The sequence below is a fragment of the Halictus rubicundus genome, chromosome 15 (assembly GCF_050948215.1).
Source record: "Halictus rubicundus isolate RS-2024b chromosome 15, iyHalRubi1_principal, whole genome shotgun sequence".
NCBI lineage: Eukaryota > Metazoa > Arthropoda > Insecta > Hymenoptera > Halictidae > Halictus > Halictus rubicundus.
This window is the reverse complement of record NC_135163.1, coordinates 4,441,905-4,465,141: the sequence shown is the minus strand read 5'-3', so window position 1 is coordinate 4,465,141 and position 23,237 is coordinate 4,441,905. Positions and strand designations below refer to the sequence as shown.

Here is a 23,237-nt window from a genome sequence, read left to right as displayed (position 1 = left end):
ATCGGTTACTTTATGTATACATACTGTGTTGTATTTACGAATTTTGTTATTTATATTTGTGAACAAAAAATATTTACCATTAATGAACATTATTAACAGAAAACTAACTCTTTTGCTATAAATCTACTATTAATCTGCTATAATTGTTTAAAAAACTAACTATACTTACTTTTACGTTACTTTTTACAATATTATTTTGTTAAACACTAATACTGATTGTAATCGTAACATATATATATTAACTTATTATTACATAGGTAGTTTATATACATATATGCATGTATGTGTGTGTGTGTGTATATATATATATATAAAAACTAGTATTATACTAGTTTTTATTATAATAGTAAACAATAAAACTGATGTATGTTTTATACCCGTTAATTTTATGAAATAATGCAATACATCTCTCTTTATATATCATGTAAAATTGTCTAATTTCTTACATAAAAGAATTATGAAATTATATAAAATGTATATAGTTGTGAATACAATGCAACATCGTGAACTTCTGCCATATATGAACGATTTAACATGAACATTAGAAACATGAAATGAAACAATATGTGCTTATAATGTTTTTAATCGCATTTTTAGTATTTTATAACGAAGAAAATAAGAACAAAGTGAATGAGATTTGCAACATATGTAAAACAACTAAAGGTTATGTCAAAGTGAATGTCGAAGATCAATCTAATCCTTAATGTCAAAAATGTTCGAAATCGTTGTAGAATTTGGTTTTATATAATATTATATCAAATTAGTTAATGCTTAGAATGGAAGCAAAATGTTTGTATATCGAATTCAAAGTGTTAATACAGTGAATTCAAAGATTTTTCGCATCAGAAACTGTTCGTGTGTGCAGTGTCCGCCATTTTGCTTCCCTTACATCTGACATGTCTTTCTAATGTTATTATCGATGAATGCTGGAATTTGTGCGTGAATCTTCAATCTTGTTGGAGCGTATCTTCCAAGAAAAGGGTCGGATTGCACCTGATTGGACAACAACCTCCATTACTATTGGAAGTAATCTTCATTGTCCCAACCTCGGTTAAACTAAACGAAACATTGGGTACATAAAGAAAACTTCGTGAGCGTATTCATTGAAAGTTTACCCTTGTTAATGGGTACAAATATGCGAGAAGACTCATCCGATGAGTTTTGATGACTGTATTATTCAAACTTGATTACAGTATTTTGCACAGTGTCTTATTGTCTATATAAGGAGTGAACATAACCAAAGAGTGTTGATAGCCAGCATCGTGTACTGATGTCAACACTGAGATAAAACGCATATTAATATGGCTTCGACTTGTCAAAGATTGATAGAACTCCTAGAGTTAATATTCGATGCTTCTGTGTCTCATACAACATGCATAGAATATGTTTGATGTGAATTGCTATGCGAGGCAAGGATTGTTTTTACCCTGATCTAGCCATGGACTAAGTTTACGCTTATTGCTTGAACCAGGAGACCTTAGTAATTATCTCATACAATATTATGTATAGAAGTATATGAATATAAACATCAAGTGATACATAGCTTTAATCCGTATGGATATTATTAACTGTTAAAAGTATTATTTGCACTTTTTAGAATATAGAATAAATTTTATTGTCAAATATTCAAATTTTTTTGTAAGACGCTGCATCAAACAATTTGATACTAGATAAAAACATAGCGAATTTTAATCTTTGTATCAAAACAAGAGTCCATGACAAAACCAAGTTTTTTTTGTATATATGCACATACATGTACATAAAAAATAGCTGAGTGCACATTATATCGATATTTTCACATATAAATAACGTGCACGTAACTATTTTAGAATTTATTATACTTTGTACAAAGATTCTTTTTATCAGTTACATTGTTTTAATGCATATGATAAGTATCAATGTTTCCAATTCAAATACAAAATACCAAGCTGTGATATAATACAATAAAAATAATTTTTTATTTTTTTATTCTCAGTATTATGAATTCAAAAATAGTACTATCTGGACTTGGATCTTGGCACATGGCGTGAACTAAGTTTTGTCTAGATAGGAAGAAAGTTGATTGGGAGGGTTTGAGAATGCAGGTGGAACAGGAGTCAAGAGAAGCGGTAATCAATGAAGGTCCCTATATTCGAAAACTCAAACATGGACAATAAACTGAAGTTTTCGGATCGCTTAAAGGCTTTACTGAAAACAGAGGCCCGTCAAGATGTCGATCCCTATATTTTCAGTGAACCAGAGCCATTTACAACAACAGCAGGGAGAAATGTTACAATAATTTCACCTAAAACTCCTAAAGTAATGCAAAGTTGTAAAAATATTACATCGAAAGGGAAATGTATGAAACAAAGAATAAGAATAACACCCATAGCCGATGGAGAGTACAAAGCTATACAAGATCGTACTGTAGAATTAGACATCGACAGTAGTGTTGGTGGTGGTGGCAGCGGTAGTGGTGATGGTGAAAATATAGATTATAAATTTGCTAAAGCAATTCAACAGAAGCAGCGTCATATTGACAACCTACAAAGATTAAAATCTAGACGGCAAAGTCGGGACCATACCCTATTGTATTATCCTAAAGCTGGAGATGAAATATCGGATAGTGATTCTAGTGGAGACGAAATGACAGTCTATCAACGCTATTGGTTTTCGGGTGAAACCAGTACAACATTAAATCGTTCTGCACGTCTTTCTCAACTACGTTCTCAGCTAAGACGACGATTGATTCAGTTACATAGAAGTGGGACAGATTCCGAGAACCTGTTGCGTGATAAAACTAGGTGTTTACTAGAAGCTGCTTATAAAGATCCTGCATCTACTGCTAGAGTTTTGAGCGACTCTCCAAGTACAAGCAAAGTGGTGGATGGGCCACTATTAGCTGGTGGACTCTGTGGAGCTGAAGGATGTCAACAGATATCTTTGCCCTGCACTCGTTATTGTTCTCGTCACATTATGCTGAATGGAGATCAACTCTTATTTGAACATTGCACTGCCAAGTTTAGTGATAATACACAGTGTTGTATTCCTGTGTTTGATGTTGCACACGAATTACCTTTATGCCCTGAACATGCAAGAAAAAGAGATAACTACCATCGTAAAGCCCAAGAGTCTAAACCAAAGAAAGCTCGCAAAAAACCATCATCTCCAACAATTCCTAGGCCTAAACCAAAATCTAGGCCAAAGAAACGAAAACGGCCTCCCGCAACCAAACTCGATACCAAAAGTTCTAATTTGGTGCATGAAGAGAACCAGTACTTGAGTCAAATAAACTCTAGTGAAAATCAAACAAACGCTTTGAACAATTTGAATTCAATAGCTCAAGGAAGTTCACATTCTTCTAACTTAAATCTAGGATTAGGACTTGGTCTTGGAGGTGGACTTAAAGTGGACTTGGCAGATCACGAAGTATTTCCATCTTTGGATTCTGCAGAGCATGACTTTGGCAATGTGCTCAACAACTTACCTGCTGATGCTTTTAATGATTTATTCATTGGTAATTAGAGATTTAATGAATTGTTGTCAATGGCTTGATTGAATATTCTTAAAACTATTACAATAAATTAATGTAAAAATTATTATCATGTTTACAGAAAGTAGAAACGGAGAGTATGAACCATCAAGGGAAGAAGAAGAAGAATTGGAACGGGCACTAGAGGCGGTAGATAAGGATGTACGAAATTTGGAAAGAATGGGGCAAACACATGGACTTTTAGAGCCAGCTTTGTTGGCACAACTTATGTCAGATATTGCTTCGTAGCGTCGTCTATTTTAATAATATAATTATTTGAAAATGAGTTCGCGTGTGTTCCTTATACTATAGAGAGAAATACTGTTTGTGTCTGTGCCGCTACATGTAAGATTGTGTTATTGACTTTCATTACGTAGCTATATAAATTCAAGATAATCACGAGGATTGACATGCAGAAAGTGAAAAAAGATAGTAAAGTTATTAATTTAGTATAAACATTATTAAATACATCAATACCACAACTACATTAATATGCAATGCATAGCATATTTCCTAATATGTTCTGAAAATTCCATTTTTTTCTAACAAATATTCACGGTCTCATTCAATTTATTTCGCTATATTTGTAACTATTATTTAGTAGTTCTAATAGTCCGCAATTGAAATGTTTTTTTTTTTAATTCTGAAATTAATGAAAATTTAAAGGAATATATTAGTCTTGCAAAGTCGTTATATTATAACATACTTGAATTTTTCAGGGTACATACATTCATCTTTATTTATTGTTTTATTATTTGATTCTGATATTAATTAGGTGTACAAGTTAGGTATATAAGTTTATTTAAACTTATATTATTTGCATTATTAATATAATAATTCTTACTTATTTTATTTTCAAACACCCTGACACATTTGCAAGACATATTGGTAAATATTTTCAAAACATTCAAGTATAAAAAATAAGTGAATGCTCATATATTGCACATCAACATTCGATTTATAGTTTCTTTACAATTGATAATCATTATAAATGTAATTTTTATTTTCAAGTGTCAGTAACAATTGTTTTGAAATCTGAGAACAGCTGACCTACAATTGATACAAAAGTTACAACCTGTTTCAAATGAGATTCAAACATTTATTTATAATCTCAGCCAAGAATTAAGTACAAGTAGTATATTTGATGCATGTTTTGATAAAAATGTGACTTAGTTTTTGTTTAAACAAATGTTAAAACTGTTTCGATAAGTTGCGTTTCATTGAGAAATTGTATGCATAAATACAGTTGCACGGGCACATGACTGAATTTAAGAAACTACATGTACATATAAATAGTCATTCATTTCTCATCATCTATCTGCTGTAATAATCTCTGCAAATAATCGCAAATAATCTTACTGACATACGCATAATCATCATCGTCATCATTTTCTTCATTTTGTATTATAATCATGTAGGTAAATGTTCAGTGATAGGTAGTTGTAATATACAATTAAAAACTTAAATTAATAAGAAGTGCCGAAATAGTTTCATTTTTTGATATTTTTAGTAACTGTAACACATTTAAAACTCTTGCAGCCTATGAGAAAAGATGACACGCTGTGCATTATTTTAGTATCTGAAATTATAGTAAGTAACAGTAAGGTTTAAGAAAAAATTGATGAGGCACAGATTCTGAGAGTAAAACTAGATTGCTCTTATCAATCGTATGGACGGCTCGATTGATTGACTTACTGCCATTTGACATTTAAAATATTGCGATATAGCTATAGTGTTGATACTAGTGTTGTCTGTGTAAACGTAATGCTGCAAAATGTACACAATATATTTCAAATTATCATAATTTTAATACATATCGTAATGGAGATAAAAATAAAAGATACATTGAATCACTTTATAGAGTATAAAATAAGTATGGATAAAGAAGTAAAAGAAGAAATGCATTTCACATGTAACATCAAGATTGTACAGATTTGTGTGAGATCTAGTTTTTATTGTCAAAGTCTCTGTGCCAAATACAACAAGCAATGAGGTACTTTTAACTTTTGTACCTCATACATGCGTGTCACTTACTCAATGATAATAGGTCGCAATGAAGTATACGTTGAATAATGAATGTTTTAGCTAAATGTAAACCATTGCAAATGAACAGTAAATTTGCCACTTGTAAATGAAAAACAAAAACAATATAATTTACAATTTAACCCATATTGGGATTAAATTAATGTACACATATATTGTTATTATATATAATGGTAATAAGTAGATATAGTAATTATTTATAAAAAACAACAATGCAGAATTTAATCGTCAATGAAAATGCATTGCTTCAAATGTACCTATATGTGTATCTCCTTGTAAAATATCAGCATTAGTACTCATTATTAGGCATTACCAATTATAATAAGCATATTTTTTACATTGTCTTACTGTACTCAGTTTATCCACCCAAATCACGAGTCCTTCAAAGTGTCGCTTCTTTTGAATGCATGTGTCTATATTTAACAATATCTTAAATTGAAAAATTCTTATCAGTATTCTATTCTGTTTATACTCATATATTTTTTTATAATAAAAATTATGGGTAACGTTACATGATTCATCATAATTTACTTTATCCCAAATACTAAAGTAGTATATACTTATTTAAATACCTATACACCTGTACTGCTGCTTCACGCGACAACATTAAATTAAAAATCGTAAATCGTGTATAAATTTTGTCGACTTTGAAACACCGTGTGATGTAGACACATATATTCAATTATTTGGTTGTTATCAATCCATATTAATACTACATAATTTCATGAGTAATAAAACCAATTTGAAACAGAACTTAATAGTTTTTGTTATATTAATTTTTTTATTTTGCTTCAAAAGATATACTGTAGAAGCAAACAATAATTTATTTGTCAACGTTTATTGTATTTTGTAAAAATAAGTATTTATATTACGGATTGTATATTTAATCATATAATTGCTAACATAAATGTTTTCTCTTCATATGTGTCATACATTCTTGATTAGTACTACTTCTTAAAAGTTCAAATATATTTATAATAATTGAGTTATTGAATCAGCTTGTGATACACTTGTGAATTGATAGTACATTGTATGATTTAACAGTTGTATTTTTTGTGTTTTTTTACATTATTTACATTATTCACGTATATGATGAACCTAAGGTAGTATTGGTCAATGAATGGTCAGACATATATAGTGTCCGATATAATTGTCTGCATATTTGGTAAGTAATGATGGATAGATTATATCCGTTCTACTTGATTTATCATAAAATTTAGATAACTGAATAATATCGTCATAATTTAAAAGAATAAAATTGTTATCTAGTTTTTTGTACAATAACTTATGTTGTTGCTGTGGAATATGTGTCTACGTTTTTCATATGATGACGTTTAATTTCTCTTATGTACCATTTCTTTCTTGCTTCTTTACGATAGGCTTCGTACCCTTCTGTTGAAATAACACCTGTCTTAAGTGGGAAATCAGAAGTTACTTTCAATTCAGTTTGAAGTAATGGAAGTTTCCGTGTTGCTATAATTTTTCCCTGTAATTAAAAAAACAAACATAGAACATTAATACGTTACAATATGCATATACATTAAGAAGGTGTTCTTGGTTTTCGGGCTGAGAAGAATACTTAGTTTCTTTTCGTTGATAAATAAAAGTTTTTAAATTGGCTGACAGGGAACTATCTAAACCAGAATACTTCCTTAAAAATGTATTGAAAGAACCTACTGAATCTGATGGTGTATCCTTTAAACTCTTTGCTACTTCATATGTTCCTTTATCGGATATTTGAATTTCAGAAGTTTCTTCTTCTTCGAGTGGTATCAACATTAAATCATAATTGTCTCTATTGTCTCCTAAAATCCCTATTTTAATACCTAATTCATATAATTTATCTTCTTTACTTAATAGAGCATTTTGTAAGTAAAGAATTCGTTCATCGGCAATGTCACCTCCCATACCTGTTTAATGAAATATATTTAATGATGCTCAGTGTAAAGAAACAAAAGTGAATGTTGAAAAATAACATACCTAAAGACAGGAGGCGAAAATCACAATTTGAGTATATTAGTTCTTCTATTACTGGAGAATTTCTTAATAACTTTCGCTTTTCTTGTATTTTGACCCCTTGTAAAACTGCAGTATCATCTTCTAACATATTTGGAACAAGATGACTAGGAGTTCGTCTCTTAGCTATGTTGTATGCTTCACTCCTAAATAATCTATGTAATTCTATTTCTGACATGAATATCTTTATTCTATTAAAATGTCACACAAATAAATGAATTTTATTAAAATTTCTTTCTTGGTAGACCAACTTACCAATTAAATTAAAATATTTACGTTGTAAAGCTATCCAAATTACACGTTGAGTCATACCAATTAATACTTCAAACATTCTCAAATCTTTCTCTCCCTGAGATTGAGTTAATGATGTTGTCCCCTTTTTTCCACTAGTCATATGGTGATACTGCATACTATCTTGACAACCTACTATTAAATCAGCATATTCTCTACCTACGATACAACGGAGATTTTGCATATCAATTGCATATTTAGATCTATAGCCTCGGGCTAAAGGATTTGGTGCTTTCTTCATAGTAGCTGCACGTTCTTCCATTAATTCTTCCCATATCATCACATAGTATTCGATATAAATTATCGCAGCTCTTAAGAATCGATCCACAATGGGCAAATGAAAGAAATTGATAAACTGTGGACTAACAGGAGTTGCTAATAAAAACAGTACAAGATCTTTTATATCTTGTAAAATAATAACATTTGGTTCGTTTGGAGATATTTTCCTTAAGAAATGTCTTCTAAACCTTATCTAAAATAGAAGAAATATTTATTGGTAATGTTTTGCTTACTCATTTTTTTTTTGTTATTTACCTTTTCACGTTGATTTAAACTTTCACGAAAATTTAAAATTAAATATGCATGTGGACAATAAACTTTTGAATGTGGAACAGGATCGGATGGTCCTTTATGCCTTTTAATTTGTTCATCCTCTTTTTGTTGTACACTTATATGTAAATAAGAAAAAGGATTTAATTGAATAATTACTTAATTTAATTTCTGGATCAACTGTATTATAACTACATAAGATAAAATCTCAATTATTTATTACTCTAATAAAACTAATGCATCAGAAATTTCATCCCATGCAAAATGTTTATCTTCCATATTTAAATACTGCAGTAGTAGAACATTATACAAGTTATTTATGTGTATATCATTTAAAATGATCGAAAAGTTCAGGTTAACCAAATCGAGTAAATAGTCCTAAAACGTAGTTTGATATATAGATTCATTTATTAATTGCCCATTGTACATATTTACAATAGACATTTAATAAGTAGCTGTACCAGTGGCGAGTTTTTCAAGAAGCGGCCACTTATCAAGTGACCAATGATACGGGTGCATAATATTTTTCGAGTGAAAAATCTTCGGAGATACTTATTTATATCTTTTTACATAGATTGATTCTTTGTAATATTCTACGTGATATAATATGAAGTTATATGAAACATAATGCTAAAAAAATTAATAATTCCTGGGAAAAATTTCTTTCGGCTATAGCTTCCACGTTTTTTATCGCGTTTAGTTTAATGGGATTTAAAATTTTGTTTATGGTACTCCTTAATGAAATTTTTATATTCTTCAAACTTTAATGTCGAATTTTGGGCTGCTTTTGAGCCTTTTCATACATCAATTAGAACACTGGTTGAAAACCACAGATGTATTATTTTGTGTTATACCTAACACCAACAATTTATTATTAAAATTCTTATTATTTATGTAGATGTATGATCTACACGTGTAATGTAATTAAATACTTTAGTAGTAAGCAATTAAGAAACAGCAAATAGAATTATTTTTTCTAAGGCAATAATATTCTCAAAATGCTAATTACTTTCAAGTCAAATTTTATTTACAGTAGCATATTTATTGTTTAACATTGCTTTGATTTTTACATAAGCGGTGCTTTGGAAGAGAATCTAAAACTGGTTGATCTTCTGGGAAGATTGCTATATTAGGCAGTTCCCACACACATACATCAGGTGAAATTTTTTCTATCGGATTAGCAGTCCAATGAGAAATTTTACATCTAACTTTTACGTCCCTATGATCATTAATTTTTACATTGACATAAAATTCTTTATTTTCAATAGATAAGTCTGGACCAGATATTTCTTTTTCTGGCATGGTTATTGCATCTTCAGGAACAATAATGCCATTTTTACGGAAACTTGCTCTAATATGCCATTTTTCTATTGTCCATGGCATATGCATAGACATCTGTATTTGTAAGTATAACTGAGACAGTAGATTTACTGTTCTTGTAAGAATCTGCAAATCCTTTCCACCCGTATTCTGATTCGACAGATCAACTAAATACTTTTCAGTGTTTTCAGGAGTTGCATATACAGCTAATTTTGGTAATAATAGATTTTCATAAGCTTTTTCAGATGCCATCGAAACTTGTTGCCCTTTCAAACCTACACCTTCTACATTGTCCAATAAAATTAAGTCAACTTTCGGTTGTTTTCTGTTGACTGTATTTTCTACAAGATCATAAATAAAATATTTGTTTTTTAGTGGCGGTGGTTTTCGATTTTTCTTATGGAGTGGCACTGGATATCGTCTTTTTAGAATGTATGTATTCTACAAAAAACAAAACGGCGATTATTAAAATTATATAAAAAGAATAGATCATTGAAATGTTTATTTATAGATTGTGGATTTTTATGTACACGTTAATTTTCGGAAGGATACAAAATTGTTTATATTTTAATGCATTTCACAAACTTTGGATACACTAAAAATATGTAAAATTCACAATTTAATCGCTACTATTTGAATAAAAATAAAACGTTACCCGTGTTTGCTGTGCTAATATATCAAATTGATTAGACAATAGTGTCGCTGATTGCGTTTTTAGATGATTTATAAACATTTTTGTATAAAGTAACATTTTTTATCATTTATTGGATGTATACAGAATATTATTTATGTATGTATGAAGAGTACGGCAATAAATTGAAGTCTGAAGTTAGCTGCAATGTTTTACAAACAGTAATGCCACACGTATAAAGAGTAAGATACCTAGTAAGGATTCCACCTATTCCCTGGTTGCAGGGTGGCCACTTTTTGACGCTCAGTCAGGCTCAATGTTATCAGAGAGGAACAGAGACAAAGAGCATACAAGAGTGCTCACGACCGCGGTTTTTGTGCCTCCTGTATAGTGCTGCTAAAAGTTACCCTGTATCTCGAGTACTATTAGCGATTTTTACTAAAAAAATTAGGTGGTAAGATAGCCAAGGGGGTATTCGACTGCATCATTGGCAAGAGGAATTCTTATAATCGTTAAATAAGCAGAGATAATAAATTTATCAGTGTATTGTATTTAATTTATTAACCCTTAGCACTCGAATGGCGAGTGTAAGGCGCCACTAAAAATTGCTGTATCATTATTCAAAATATTTTTTACATTATTAAATTTGTTTGTATTTAATAAATTACTAAACATTTCAGTACTCTACGAGTAAATGGCACCATTTTCGTATGTATAGTATGAAAAAATATATATAGAAGGGAAATATTCTAGGTCGGAAGAAATGTTTCGTTTCAGAGCTAAAATGGCTTCGAGTGCAAAGGGTTAATGCGTGCGAATGTTCATATGGTTTAAAAGTTATTCTCTATCTCGAGATCTATTACCTATTTTTATTAAAAAATTAGATGGCAAGATGGTCAAGGTAGTGCTTATCGACATAGTTGGCGAAAGGAATTGTTATAAACATTAAACAGCCAGAAATAACAAATTTATCAACAATTACTATCACGGCGATCGAGATCTACCGAAATTAATTGGGGTGGGGGAGTTGCGCACCGCGCACCGCGCAACCGATCTCGGCGGCCGCGCTCGGTCAGTCAGTCGAGGCGCGCACTCAGAAGGGAGCGCATGTGCTACGGGACGAGAAGGGCGAAGGACCTTGGAGCTGCCCTGGCCCACCCTGACCACCCCGGTCTACTCTTACATACCTTCCAGTTGACCAGGGATTCTCCAGAACTGCACTGGACATCACTGGCCTGCCTTGGTCTACCTTTAGCTGGCTTAAGGTGGACCAAGGGTCATTTAACACTTCCCTGGTCCACCTTAAGCTAGCTCGTGGTGGGCCAGAGATTCTTCGAAGCCTTCACCGCTCACCTTGGTCAACTTTCAGCAGCTCTATGTAAGTAACAATTCAAACATACACTTTTTGTTTTGGAATAAGTGTTTACTCAACGAACGCCGTCAATTATTATGTCTGTATTTCTAATTCGAATTTGCGTCGCGACTTCTCAAGAGTTTCTCTTCTTGAAATTATATTATATTATTGTTTTGACATAAAATTGGTATTCTGAAATTATATTATATTATAATTTTGATATAAAATTGGTATTCCTCCGAATGGAGGTCCCTCAGGGGCTCACTCACGGATGGGGCCGTGGGTGAGTACGGGTATTAGCGAACCCGGGGCGACCCAGCTTGTAGGTCGTTGCGTCCCAATTTCGTTCGATTTATTTTTGATTGAAATTATTCGTCTTTCGAATTGAAAATTACTTCTGAACTTTCACAAGTTCCTACTCTAAAATTTATATATCTGATTTAAAATTGGTATTCCTCCGAACGGAGGTCCCTCAGGGACTCACTCACGGATGGGGCTCTTGTTCAATTGTTGTTGGTTAGGCCGCACTCGTGTGCGGGGTTAGCTTGGCTCTCGTGAGCTGGTATTAGGTTGGCTCTCGTGAGCTGGTAGATTCGCACTCTTGTGCGTGCTAGGTAGGCCGCACCCGTGTGCGGGGTTAGCTTGGCTCTCGTGAGCCGGTTAGATTCGCACTCTTGTGCATGTTAGGTAGGCCGTACTCGTGTACGGGGTTTAGAGTTTGCATCTCGTAGTTTCTTTATTCTCATCGTTTCTTCTCATCGTTTCTTCTCATCGTTTCTTCTCATCGTTTCTTCTCATCATTTCTTCTCATCGTTTCTTCTCCTATTCATCGTGATCTTCTATTTTTGTTCCTGCATTGAATTGTGACTAATTATGATTTGTCTGCTTCAGCTGGAGTACGACAGCTCATCATCTTTGTCATCGTCGGAGGACAACACATTGACCGAAAACGTCAACAACATCAACAACGAACGAAGACGTCAACAACATCGTGTCTAATTATTGTTAGTCTGTTTCAGCTGAAATACCACAGCTGAGCATCTTGGTCGTCGAGCGAAGACATCACATCATCCAACGCATCGACGAAGACCGATGTAATTGTAATTTAGAATTAGTTTAATTGTTAAGATCGTCGTTGTAATTATGTCGAGTAATTATTGCCCTAACTTCACTTTGCTCGACTCGATTGTTAACTCCGACACAGCAGAAGGCTGTGTCGGACCTTGCTTGCAAGTTTTGAACCGGTCCACGTTGCGATACTCGACGTGGATGCACTGAGAATTGATGGTCAGGGAGCAGTACTCGCCAGGTAGATCCCTTCCTTCGTAAAATGTCTGCCTAAGTCATGTCGACGCTGGCGTGGCTCGCGCCGGGAGCAGGGGTTTGATTCCCCGTAAGTCTTTCCGTCGCCTTGTTGCGTCAGCGTCGCTCGTGGCGGGTAGTTGGGGTTAGGTTGATCTACCAAAAGGTGGAGGCGTCCCTGGCCATCGTTCTCTGTGAGGAAGCGTCGGGTACCGTACTGGTCGGCAGATAGCTTGTAAGCATTGTACGCGTCGCGTAACCCTTGAACCAGAGCCTTCTGCTCTGTTTTGTTTCTCGCTTTGAAAGAATCAGAGCCTTCTGCCTGATTCGTTCTTGATCCCCCGTGGATCGGAGACTTCTTCTCCGATTTACACCTTTCCCCTGCAATAATTACTCGACATACGCTAAATGGTAAAGTGAACTTTTCTTTCTGTGGAAAAGTGATCTTTTCCATTTAGCGATCTGCGAAATTTAGTTTGTAAGATTGTAAATCGTCATTGTAAGAAAGGGAGTCAGAAGGAAGCGTAGTGAATTCCTTCTGGCTTCCTTTCGGGTCTCTTGTGCAGCAACCTCCTCGTGGTGAGACCTGGGCAATCGGTATTATTCTCTATTTGTAAGAACTTCTAGTAATCTTACAAATAGAGAACAATACCGAGCTAATAGCTGCTTGTTTACAATTTACGATAACATTGTAAAATAAAATTTAAGACTTACTAATTATAAAAACTTGTGTGTTTAATTGAATTGTGTCTGAATTTACTTTAGATTAGCTCGGGACGGGCCAAAGGGCCTTCAATGCTTTCCTTGTTTACCCTGGGCCACCTTCACCTTCTTGGTAAACTCCTTTCAATTATTAACCAAAACACACAGTCTTTGTTTCGGATTACCTTGTCATTCCTTGACAACATCAACTGTTTTTCTGGATTTCTAATTGAAATTTGCTTCTGAACTTTTCAATAGTTCCTTTTTTTAAATTTGCATTCCTCCGATCGGAGGTCCGTCAGAGCACCCGAGGTACGCGAAGCGCCTATAGGTCGTTGCGTCCACATTTCAATAGCTTCAAGTTCGATTTGGGTTCTTTATCTTGCTCTTGTCGAATTCATGAAATTTCTCTGGTTTGTTTAGGCCGCGCTAGTTCCGACCGATACGGTAGGATGTGACACAGAAATGGTAAAGGAGCTCTAGAGCCCCGCGGACGTGAGACAAAAAGATGCGTTGGGTTACTGGTCTAAGGGAGTCGCCCTAATTCGCCACGCATAATTCATATCTTACAGGTCTGAGGTGGCTCGAAAATTTTGAATGTCACGGAGAGCGAGACGCGCGGCCGGGACAAGGAAGCGTAGCCTCCGAAAAAGACTCGGATCGAGCAGCTAATTCCGAAGTCTGAATATACATATATAGTATGTGCGTATCATGCATAAGTCCCATTTCAAATAAATACAATAGGATAAGATTGCGTGTAACTTTAAGTTCTTTTTCAAATAAAAATAAGTCATCTTATCTGCATATACACAATATAAACGTTATATAAAATATAGAAAACAACATATATATGCACAGAATACCGTATTCTGTGATCTAATATCGAATACTTTCAGCAAGATTCGCAAATTTTCATTGGTCTGCACGCGAGGTTTCGATTGGCTTCGTCGATATCTGACTTCATAAGAGAATAATTTTTAAAGTTTGATAACTGAACAAGATGTGTTAGGTGTGTGTGTTAAATACTGCTTTTGTGAATCTACAAAGGAATATGGAAATTATAAAATAAATCTGGAAATTTGGCACTGAAGCTGAGTTTACAACATATGTGAACGGTGAATATGGGTCGAGTCATAAATCGCACAAGATGTGAGTAGAGCCTATCGAAGATTGTATCATATTCATAACGTGTAATGAGTTTTTATTATAATGGAAATTATATAATGTGGTCAACAATAACATGTGTTGCATATTGAGCTTCATTTATTTTCTTACCGTTCAGTATACACAACAATTGCATTTTATTCGAAATGTTTACATTATTTTGTTGAATGTCATTTTAATAAATATATCTATGATTAACATATATCGCTTAATTTTCTTGTCTATGCTAATTTTATTTTTACCTAAGTAATTTATTTCGTACCATTTCATCACTTGGATACTTAGTACATACTTTCATAGATATTATGTTTACAAATTTCTTTGATAACTTATTATCAGTTGCTGTAAAAGTTTTTATGTAGTTTATAGAGGATATAAATACTTTAATCGTTACAGGTAAATAATTTTCTCAGTCGAAACAGTTCAGAAAGGATGATGTAGAGGAGAAGTAAACATGATTGACTGTTCTAAATTGTAGCACTATATGAATAAATTATTCTACAAAATACTAAAATGAGTAACATTACTTCGCAAGATGTTTCATTAAAGTCAGTGTTTGCATTAAACAATAATGATTTGAAAGAATTTATTTGTGGATGGGGGGCTGCTGTTATTAACGTATCTATTACCTTTCCTATTAATAAAATCATATTTAGACAGGTATGTGGAAAAGTATTTACTACTATTTTTAGTGATATTTACAAGTATGTAATAAAAAGATCAATTTCTTTCTCTTTAATTTTCAATTACTATTGTACAGATTTTGGAAGATGTACCAGCCAATACTGCTTTCAAACAAATATCCAAAGAAGGCATACGATTGCTATACCGTGGAATTTTACCTCCTCTTTGCCAAAAGACTCTATCTCTTAGCGTAATGTTTAGTATGTACGAAGGGTGTAAAGAACGTCTGTATCTGTTAACACAAAATGATATGTTAGTTAGAATATTAGCAGCCCACATTGCTGGTACTGCTGAGGCTATACTTATGCCACTCGAGAGAGTACAAACACTGCTACAAGATTGGCGGTACCATGATAAATTTAAGAATACCTCTCATGCATTTAAATATTTATTGAAGAATTATGGTCTATCAGAATGTTATCGTGGTTTAGTTCCAATTGTATATAGGAATAGCTGTTCTAATCTTATGTTCTTTGTTTTGAAAGAACAATCGAAACTATTAATGGGCGAACAGGAGACGTTAATAACAAGTTTTATTAATGGTGCTTTAATCGGCGGTTTTACAAGTACTATATTTTATCCAATGAATGTAATAAAAATACATATGCAATCAAAGATAGGTGGTAACTTTGAAAAATTCTTGACTGTTACTCATGAAATATACACAGCAAGAAATAAAAGTATAATGTCATTTTATAAAGGAGTGCAATTGAATTGTATAAGATCATTTATTAGTTGGGGAGTGATAAATGCATCTTACGATTTGTTCAAACAAATCATATTTTAACAATATTTAGAATTAGGATATGAAAATTATTATTTATTTTTAAAGAAATTTATTTATTAATTAGCTAAGTTTTAATTGTTGAAGCTCATGATCGCACACTTCTTTTGCAAACTCAATGAAAAGTTTAGCATAAAAAAATAGTAGTTCCATAATCATATTCTTGCAATCATTGTGAAAATATTATATTTTTTATCGTGAACAAATAAATATAAATTGTGGCAAATACAACATGTAATTAATGTTTTAAATGGTAAAAACATGTTACAAAATTTGATTTTTTATTCGTAGTGAGGGAGTAGTGTCTTTTTTATTCAATTATGCATTTATAAATAAAACATTATTTCGGTATTACTTAATCTTCAATCGTAAATGTAGAAAATGAATGTAATGTGGCTTCAAACATTAAACTTTATAAGTGATAGACATTGAAATTCATATTTTCTATTATGGTAATATGTTATTGATTTGGAGTATCTATAACGAATGTAATATTTTATTGTACAAACATAGTAAAACTAATAAAGTTTTCTATTTATATGAATATCCTACTGTACGTAGTTTACTTGCAAAATACCCTACATTGGAATGAATTCGTGAAGGAAATCGATAATTGCTTATAAATCGATTCAACAAGAATAACGAGCGGATTGCATTTCGAGGGGGATGGAATTCCGTTTATGTTTCCCGCGAACGGAAAGAAAACGAAGCGGCATCGGTGCGCGACATATCCCGCAAATCGATGCGCCTCGGCCGCGGGCTTTTAGCTACTTTTAGCCCACTCCAATTCTTCTGCATCCCGGTTCAAGCTTTTCGTTTCCCCCCGGAACGTCTCGAAGCGTCGCGATGCACTGTACCCCGCGGCTTTAATTCCGCATGAGCGTGCCGCCGCGTCGTCGAATATCTATATCCGAGTCCGGCGTCAGTCGGTGCGTTTTTCTTTTTCTTTTTTTTCGGAAAAAGGACCGTCGCTATGATCTTACCGTCTTCGAACGGCAGCCGCAGTCGTGTCGGGCAATCCGTATGAAATTAACATGCGACTCGTGGTGTCGAAGAGAACCGAAATTCTCTCGGTCCCGGTGATTCGCGGCTGGCAATACGGGGAGCTGTTTCCGCGGACCGCATAATCGGATCGAATAATGAGAATCAACGCAACGAAAATGAGCACTCCGATCGAGGAGAAGATTGACCAGAAGCTGAAGGTGAGAAATCGTATGCAGTCTTCCTTTTGTTATTTTCAGCGATGGGAATCGAGTATGCGCGAATCTTTAGGAAATTCAAGCGTTCCCATCGAAAGCGTCAACGTCGCAACGTATATAGTGACAGAAAAACTGTTCGCAGACACTTTTGACCTTTCGTTTAAATTGTCAATATGCTTTTCGGTGAAACGCTATGTCAAAAATCATTCACATCAGTCTGCTTCGCTAGAATACGATTGTTGGCGATGTTAGAAGCTGATGTAAATCATTTTTACTGCAAGCGACATATTAAAAGATCGCATTGCCAATCGAAAGCGAGAGACAATGGTGCATAAACATTTCGCTCTCATGCTATTTTACTGCATAGTGATTGCATACTGCTCTCGATGTCTGTAGATTTTCTTATTAGCGACCGTCAATTGAAAATAAGGAAAAATTCTTCTCGACATTGTAATCAGTGCGCTGCAGATGCTCATCTGAATGTACAGTTTCGTCCATGAATTTTACGAAAATGGAAAACAAAAGAGGAAATTGTATACTTTGTAAATGATTCCGTTTAACTGTCAATATAGCGTAGTTATTAAATTAATAAGAAAACAGAATTTTCAAAAATCGTTATATATTATAATTATTTAAAATCCGGATATTAAAGACTCGAATGACAGCCGGGCGAAGTCATGATGTACGCTACTGATTTGTTTGATGATTCGCGTTTTCGATCATACAATTGTAAATTGCAGAATTCTGTTCATGATATGTAGATACGCGGGGAGAATTATGTCGCGCAGAATTAGGTCTTTCAGGATGGGATTATTGACATTTCGAGTCCTAATATTAGTACGTCTTTTTATATTATCTTGGAAACGTGTTCCAATTTAACTCTGTGCTCGTTTCAGCGTCAGAATGAACATGGAAATCGATTTTATTTGATTGGGAATTTCACGTGAATTATTTCAATGTTAAATGAAATGAAACCTTTCAGAGTTAAATATTATGCACAGAATGTCAATTATTAAACAAACTTGACACAAACTATAATTAATAAACATAGTTAATTAATATATGAAAATACTTCCGTACAGAAATTAAATTACCAATTCAAGTTTGCTATTTGACTGTGATTATTAAATATTTTTTATGAATCATTCTTAAGAAGGTATAGAAGATTATTTGAATATATAGTATAACACTTTTTTCAAACAGAAAGTATTACAATTATTACTGTTTTCAAAAAGGTGAGGACCGGAATGGTAAGCGTTAGCGATGGGAAAAGCAAGCCAATACCAATGCGTTTACATTTGTCCATGGAAGTTTTAAAACTTCAGAGAGAAGATTTAGAGGTAATGTTTAGCGCATCTGCATTTTTCCTTAATCAATTTCTGATATTTAACTGATTACATAATCAACCTTATAGTATAATTTATTGTATTTTAATACCGATCCTAATACATCTATAGTAGCTGCAAGAATTGGATGATTTTTAACGAGTAACACTGATTTCTAGCAGGCAGTGAATCATAATAAGCCACCATTGGATGCTAAGGAACGAATGGTGCAAATCACCAGACAAAAAGTTGGAGGCTTAGGATTAAGTATAAAAGGAGGAGCGGAACATAAGCTTCCTGTTCTTATATCTAGAATTTATAAAGGTCAAGCTGCTGATCAGTGTGGCCAATTATTTGTAGGAGATGCAATTATTAAAGGTATGCTCTTCTTTTCAAGTAATATTAATCTTGTTTCCATTTGTATTAAATTATGAAATCTGTATAAACGTGGATTAACATTTAATTCTAATACAGTGAATGGAGAGTATATAACTGCGTGCAACCACGACGATGCTGTAAACATCCTGAGGAATGCTGGCGACATAATTGTTTTAACAGTGAAACATTATAGAGCAGCTAAACCATTTCTACAGAAAAATGGTGAACAAAGTTTTATGTTATTAACACATTTTTGCGCCTTATGACTTTATAATACTAATTCAACGTTATTTTTAGAAAAAGAAGAAAAGTTGGATAATGTTCCGAACGGTGGTTCAGAAGATGAATGGCTCTCACCCAACAGACAGGGCGGCAGTCCTAGGTGTGGTCACAGTCGACAAAGTTCAAACGCATCTGTAACTTCAATACAATCTAAAAAATGGGTGGATGTTATAACAGGTTGTGATAGCTCTATCAAATTTTAGTTCTTGCTTGTTTGTGTTCAATTGTAAATAATGAAGATGACGTCACAAATTTTCAGTTCCACTAATGATGGCGTATGTAACAAGATACATCTTCGGAACAGATAAACTAAGAAGAAATGCATTTGAAGTAAGAGGATTGAATGGTGCGCGCACTGGTGTCATACACTGCGACGATAGTGCCATTCTAAGTCAATGGTTGAAATACATTACTGATAATATTACTGGCTTAACACATTTACAAGTAAAAAAAATTTCATACTTATAAATCTACCTATTTTGTTAGATTAACTCAAAAAACTATGTACATAAACTCTTTTTATTAGATGAAATTATATAATCGGAATTTCGGTGTGGGTGAACGTATAGAGTACATGGGATGGGTAAATGAAGCAGTGAGTAATAGTAATCAGCCATGGCAAAGCTACAGACCAAGATTTTTAGCGCTGAAAGGACCTGATTTATTGTTATTCGAAACACCTCCCGTAAGTATAAACTAAGACACAGTGAGGAGCAAAATTGAATCAATGAAACCATTTTTCCTGTATTCTCTAATGAAACAAGATCTTTAAAGTGTATGTGGTTTATTTTTCAGTGCAACATAGGTGATTGGTCTCGATGTGCATTAACTTTTAAAGTCTACCAAACGATGTTCCGTGTGATGAGAGAATCTGAGAACGTAGATGAAAGACAACACTGTTTCCTAGCTCAGAGTCCCGGAAAACCGCCACGATATTTAAGTGTTGAAACTAGACAAGAACTTTTAAGAGTCGAAGCAGCGTGGCATACTGCCGTGTGCTCAGCTGTTACACATTTAAAAGTTTGTGTCGAATTTTGTTCGTAAACTGTGAAAGTAATTTTTGAAATTTTTTGCTATGTGTGATTCTATTACAGAGTAAAACATTTCCCGTCACGTTCAATGGAAGAAGTGCAGGATTAACATTAGAATGGACTCAAGGCTTCACGCTTTCTTACGAGGATATTGGAGAGATCGTATGGCGTTATAAATTTTCTCAGTTGAGGGGATCCAGTGATGACGGAAAGAGCAGGTTGAAGTTACACTTTCAAGAACCAGATAGTATTGCGATTGAGACAAAGGTATTCGTATCTTGCGACGTGCATGAAGCAACGATGTTCATTCGTTAATTCCCTTTTTCATTTGTAGGAATTGGAATGTTCTCAGCTACAGAATTTATTGTTCTGTATGCATGCGTTCTTGACCGCAAAAGTTGCTGCGGTAGACCCAACCTTTTTAACGTCAACTACACCGTAAGATTGAAGTAAGTATTATCGCCAATAATGAAAAACATGGATCATTGTTCAATATTCATATAATTACATAGACGTACAGAAATAATAATAATTAATGAACTAGAACAAAGACATGTCAAATACTAGTCAATTCCCCAGTGGAAATATCTTTATGTTTTCTAAAAGATTACATGAAACATTGTTTATTTGAATGCTTCCGTTTTTATTTGTGACGGATACCGACGAACCATTATGTAGATAGTAATATCAATTGCTAGATGTTATTTTATTTATGTATATATACATATATATATATATATCGTTATGTACTTCGCGATTAATTAAGCACTGCTATTTATTTTTTTACACTGATGAATTAGAAGTTGATAGGAAATTGATATTTCATTGCGACATTTCAAGCCGACTTTGAGAGCGTAGCTGCTTTACTTTTTAAAGCATATTGTTTTATATGATATTCTTATAATATGAGAAACATGCATTTATTATATAAAAAATGGAAATATTAAGTCGGAATTAAAAACTTATCAAAGCGCTCGTTCATGATTTTTAAGTTCCAAAGATAAGGCAATCTTCTTTAAGCAATGATTCATATAATTCATGTGTTGAGTTACTTTTCATGTATATCTGGTGCCTTAAAAACCATGAACAAGGTGTAATTAATAATAAGTTACAAAAGTGCATCGAAGTTGTATAGTTCATTAGAACAGCAAGTTTTATGCATCTAATGCCGCGGTATACATTTTACTAGAAAATTTTATCTTACGTTAAACACGGAAATATGAGATTATATTAGTCTAATATTAATTTTAAATCAGTATTAATTCAATGAGATAAAAATCGTGGAGGAAAACCTAATAGCAATAAGGAGTATCATTAGACCATGGTGGCCATCTATTTAAAAAATTTATTTATTAACGCGTGAATAAGAGTGAATAGATCACAGGGAGCAAACATACAAATGATATCACGAATAATTCGTTCGTTCATTTTTCTTTTTCATAGAAGTTAGCAGTGCATTTTACAAAAAATTCCTGTTTGTATTTGTAATGTTTAAGTTAAAAAACATATTCTAAATCATAAAATCTACGGATCAATTATGCTTTTATATCGTTTTTAATCGTTCTTGCGCCGAAATATTTGAATATATGAAAGTCTTTGTTATTGCGTTATAAGAATCTATTCTTCTCTTTCTCTATAAAAGTTCTAACGTTACTAATTATGCAAAGTAATTTTCAGAACTAATACCACACTCTGTGCAATTAACCTACCAATTTACAATTATATTTAGAGCAATAAATGTACATTGGATGAAGCAACAAAAAAGAATGCTGTTTAGAACACAAACTGCACTTTATATTAATCATAACACACAATTTCTATTGTTAAGATTTTATGGGAGTTTTATCATAATCATCTCAGAAAGTAATGGAAACTGTATGCGCCCACAGTTGAATACTTGTATACAGTCTATCGATCAATCATTCGATATTTTATTTAATTGTAAGGAGATTGACAGATATTTAATTTGCATTGCACATTTTAAGGGTCTCCAGTTACTCGTAGAAAGTGCCTATACGATTATATATAATACAATAGGAATTATTCATTTTCACCAATTGATTCTCCTAGTCTAAATAGTAAGAGCGTTACCATTGTCCAAACTTTGAAGAACCTACTGGTAATTACTACGGAGATATGCAGAAATTATTATCGTAATTTCATTGTAATTGAAAGGCACTCTAGGAAGACAAGCATCACTTCATTGTATTGCAATGTTTTCTAATATCCAGCGTGTACCAACGGGTCTTTTATGTTATTTATTTAGAAAATGATCATACGTGTATGGTAAAACAGAAGAAAGATTAAATGAAACTCACTACTGAATTTAATTACAGATGCATCGCGGTGAGTTTTTATAAACTATAATATTGTTAGCAAGGGCCAAAATAGTTCAGTATGCAAGTACCGAGAAATACTATTTATAGGCGTCCACTTGTTAGATTTGCAAACACAATAAAACTGTATCCAAGAGCATACGAGTATTGACTCATGGTCAGTACGCTCGAAAAGCAATTATAAGTGTGTGTTACATTTATTAAGCGCAAGATATGTTACAATGTTCCATAATGGCATTGCTGTTTTCTATTATATATGTGCATCGCATGCATTCTATAGTTAAATTTAGATTATAATAAAAAAAATTGCACAATTACAGTGTATAGGTAATATA

General features: G+C 33.2%; 5 protein-coding genes across 10 annotated transcripts; 3 read left to right on the top strand and 2 right to left on the bottom strand.

Annotated features, from left to right (window-relative positions):
• The first annotated feature begins 363 nt into the window (after nucleotides 1-363).
• L(3)l1231 (zf-C3Hc3H domain-containing lethal (3) L1231) lies at nucleotides 364-6,729 on the top strand. Its single transcript, XM_076800783.1, has 3 exons — nucleotides 364-1,480; nucleotides 1,976-3,496; nucleotides 3,594-6,729. Exons 2-3 carry the CDS (start codon nucleotides 2,116-2,118, stop codon nucleotides 3,758-3,760), a joined length of 1,548 nt encoding a protein of 515 aa, XP_076656898.1. The 5' UTR covers nucleotides 364-1,480; nucleotides 1,976-2,115; the 3' UTR covers nucleotides 3,761-6,729.
• Nucleotides 4,116-8,779, bottom strand: LOC143361417 (protein phosphatase 1 regulatory subunit 36). 2 transcript variants are annotated; one of them, XM_076800787.1, is made up of 6 exons: nucleotides 8,634-8,779; nucleotides 8,396-8,528; nucleotides 7,826-8,333; nucleotides 7,535-7,741; nucleotides 7,232-7,464; nucleotides 4,116-7,040 (listed from the first exon to the last, which is right to left on the bottom strand). In XM_076800787.1, exons 1-6 carry the CDS (start codon nucleotides 8,687-8,689, stop codon nucleotides 6,840-6,842), a joined length of 1,338 nt encoding a protein of 445 aa, XP_076656902.1. In that variant the 5' UTR covers nucleotides 8,690-8,779; the 3' UTR covers nucleotides 4,116-6,839. The 2 variants fall into 2 exon arrangements, with proteins under 2 accessions (XP_076656902.1, XP_076656903.1); XM_076800788.1 differs by having other exon boundaries at nucleotides 7,535-7,735.
• Nucleotides 8,780-9,415: 636 nt separating this feature from the next.
• Nucleotides 9,416-10,571, bottom strand: Mrpl9 (mitochondrial ribosomal protein L9). Its single transcript, XM_076800791.1, has 2 exons — nucleotides 10,386-10,571; nucleotides 9,416-10,171 (listed from the first exon to the last, which is right to left on the bottom strand). The coding sequence occupies exons 1-2, from the start codon at nucleotides 10,479-10,481 to the stop codon at nucleotides 9,452-9,454; spliced, it is 816 nt and encodes a 271-aa protein (XP_076656906.1). The 5' UTR covers nucleotides 10,482-10,571; the 3' UTR covers nucleotides 9,416-9,451.
• Nucleotides 10,572-14,639: 4,068 nt separating this feature from the next.
• Nucleotides 14,640-16,699, top strand: LOC143361749 (mitochondrial nicotinamide adenine dinucleotide transporter SLC25A51). 4 transcript variants are annotated; one of them, XM_076801358.1, is made up of 3 exons: nucleotides 14,640-14,868; nucleotides 15,280-15,543; nucleotides 15,644-16,699. In XM_076801358.1, exons 2-3 carry the CDS (start codon nucleotides 15,397-15,399, stop codon nucleotides 16,352-16,354), a joined length of 858 nt encoding a protein of 285 aa, XP_076657473.1. In that variant the 5' UTR covers nucleotides 14,640-14,868; nucleotides 15,280-15,396; the 3' UTR covers nucleotides 16,355-16,699. The 4 variants fall into 4 exon arrangements, with proteins under 4 accessions (XP_076657473.1, XP_076657474.1, XP_076657475.1 ...); XM_076801359.1 differs by having other exon boundaries at nucleotides 14,640-14,872; XM_076801360.1 differs by lacking the exon at nucleotides 14,640-14,868 and adding an exon at nucleotides 14,871-14,909.
• Nucleotides 16,700-17,190: 491 nt separating this feature from the next.
• Nucleotides 17,191-22,333, top strand: Syn2 (Syntrophin-like 2). Of its 2 annotated transcripts, none has more exons than XM_076800785.1 (10): nucleotides 17,191-17,553; nucleotides 18,786-18,890; nucleotides 19,055-19,253; nucleotides 19,350-19,475; nucleotides 19,551-19,712; nucleotides 19,795-19,979; nucleotides 20,062-20,220; nucleotides 20,331-20,555; nucleotides 20,630-20,833; nucleotides 20,901-22,333. In XM_076800785.1, exons 1-10 carry the CDS (start codon nucleotides 17,491-17,493, stop codon nucleotides 21,006-21,008), a joined length of 1,536 nt encoding a protein of 511 aa, XP_076656900.1. In that variant the 5' UTR covers nucleotides 17,191-17,490; the 3' UTR covers nucleotides 21,009-22,333. The 2 variants fall into 2 exon arrangements, with proteins under 2 accessions (XP_076656900.1, XP_076656901.1); XM_076800786.1 differs by having other exon boundaries at nucleotides 17,192-17,553; nucleotides 19,058-19,253.
• The last annotated feature ends 904 nt before the right edge of the window (nucleotides 22,334-23,237 follow it).

What these genes read in the sequence shown, in the direction of transcription:
- LOC143361417 (XM_076800787.1), bottom strand. Translation starts at nt 8,689, where the DNA reads ATGGAAGATAAACATTTTGCATGGGATGAAATTTCTGATGCATTAGTT. An exon ending in GATGCATTAGTTTTATTAGA is followed by an intron (nt 8,529 to 8,633) that starts GTAATAAATAAT and finishes TTTACATATAAG; the next exon opens with TGTACAACAAAAAGAGGATG. An exon ending in TTTTCGCCTCCTGTCTTTAG is followed by an intron (nt 7,465 to 7,534) that starts GTATGTTATTTT and finishes TTCATTAAACAG; the next exon opens with GTATGGGAGGTGACATTGCC.
- Mrpl9 (XM_076800791.1), bottom strand. Translation starts at nt 10,481, where the DNA reads ATGTTACTTTATACAAAAATGTTTATAAATCATCTAAAAACGCAATCA. An exon ending in TATTAGCACAGCAAACACGG is followed by an intron (nt 10,172 to 10,385) that starts GTAACGTTTTAT and finishes TGTTTTTTGTAG; the next exon opens with AATACATACATTCTAAAAAG.
- LOC143361749 (XM_076801358.1), top strand. Translation starts at nt 15,397, where the DNA reads ATGAGTAACATTACTTCGCAAGATGTTTCATTAAAGTCAGTGTTTGCA. An exon ending in ATAAAATCATATTTAGACAG is followed by an intron (nt 15,544 to 15,643) that starts GTATGTGGAAAA and finishes ACTATTGTACAG; the next exon opens with ATTTTGGAAGATGTACCAGC.
- Syn2 (XM_076800785.1), top strand. Translation starts at nt 17,491, where the DNA reads ATGAGAATCAACGCAACGAAAATGAGCACTCCGATCGAGGAGAAGATT. An exon ending in AGATTGACCAGAAGCTGAAG is followed by an intron (nt 17,554 to 18,785) that starts GTGAGAAATCGT and finishes GTTTTCAAAAAG; the next exon opens with GTGAGGACCGGAATGGTAAG. An exon ending in ATGGGTGGATGTTATAACAG is followed by an intron (nt 19,713 to 19,794) that starts GTTGTGATAGCT and finishes ACAAATTTTCAG; the next exon opens with TTCCACTAATGATGGCGTAT.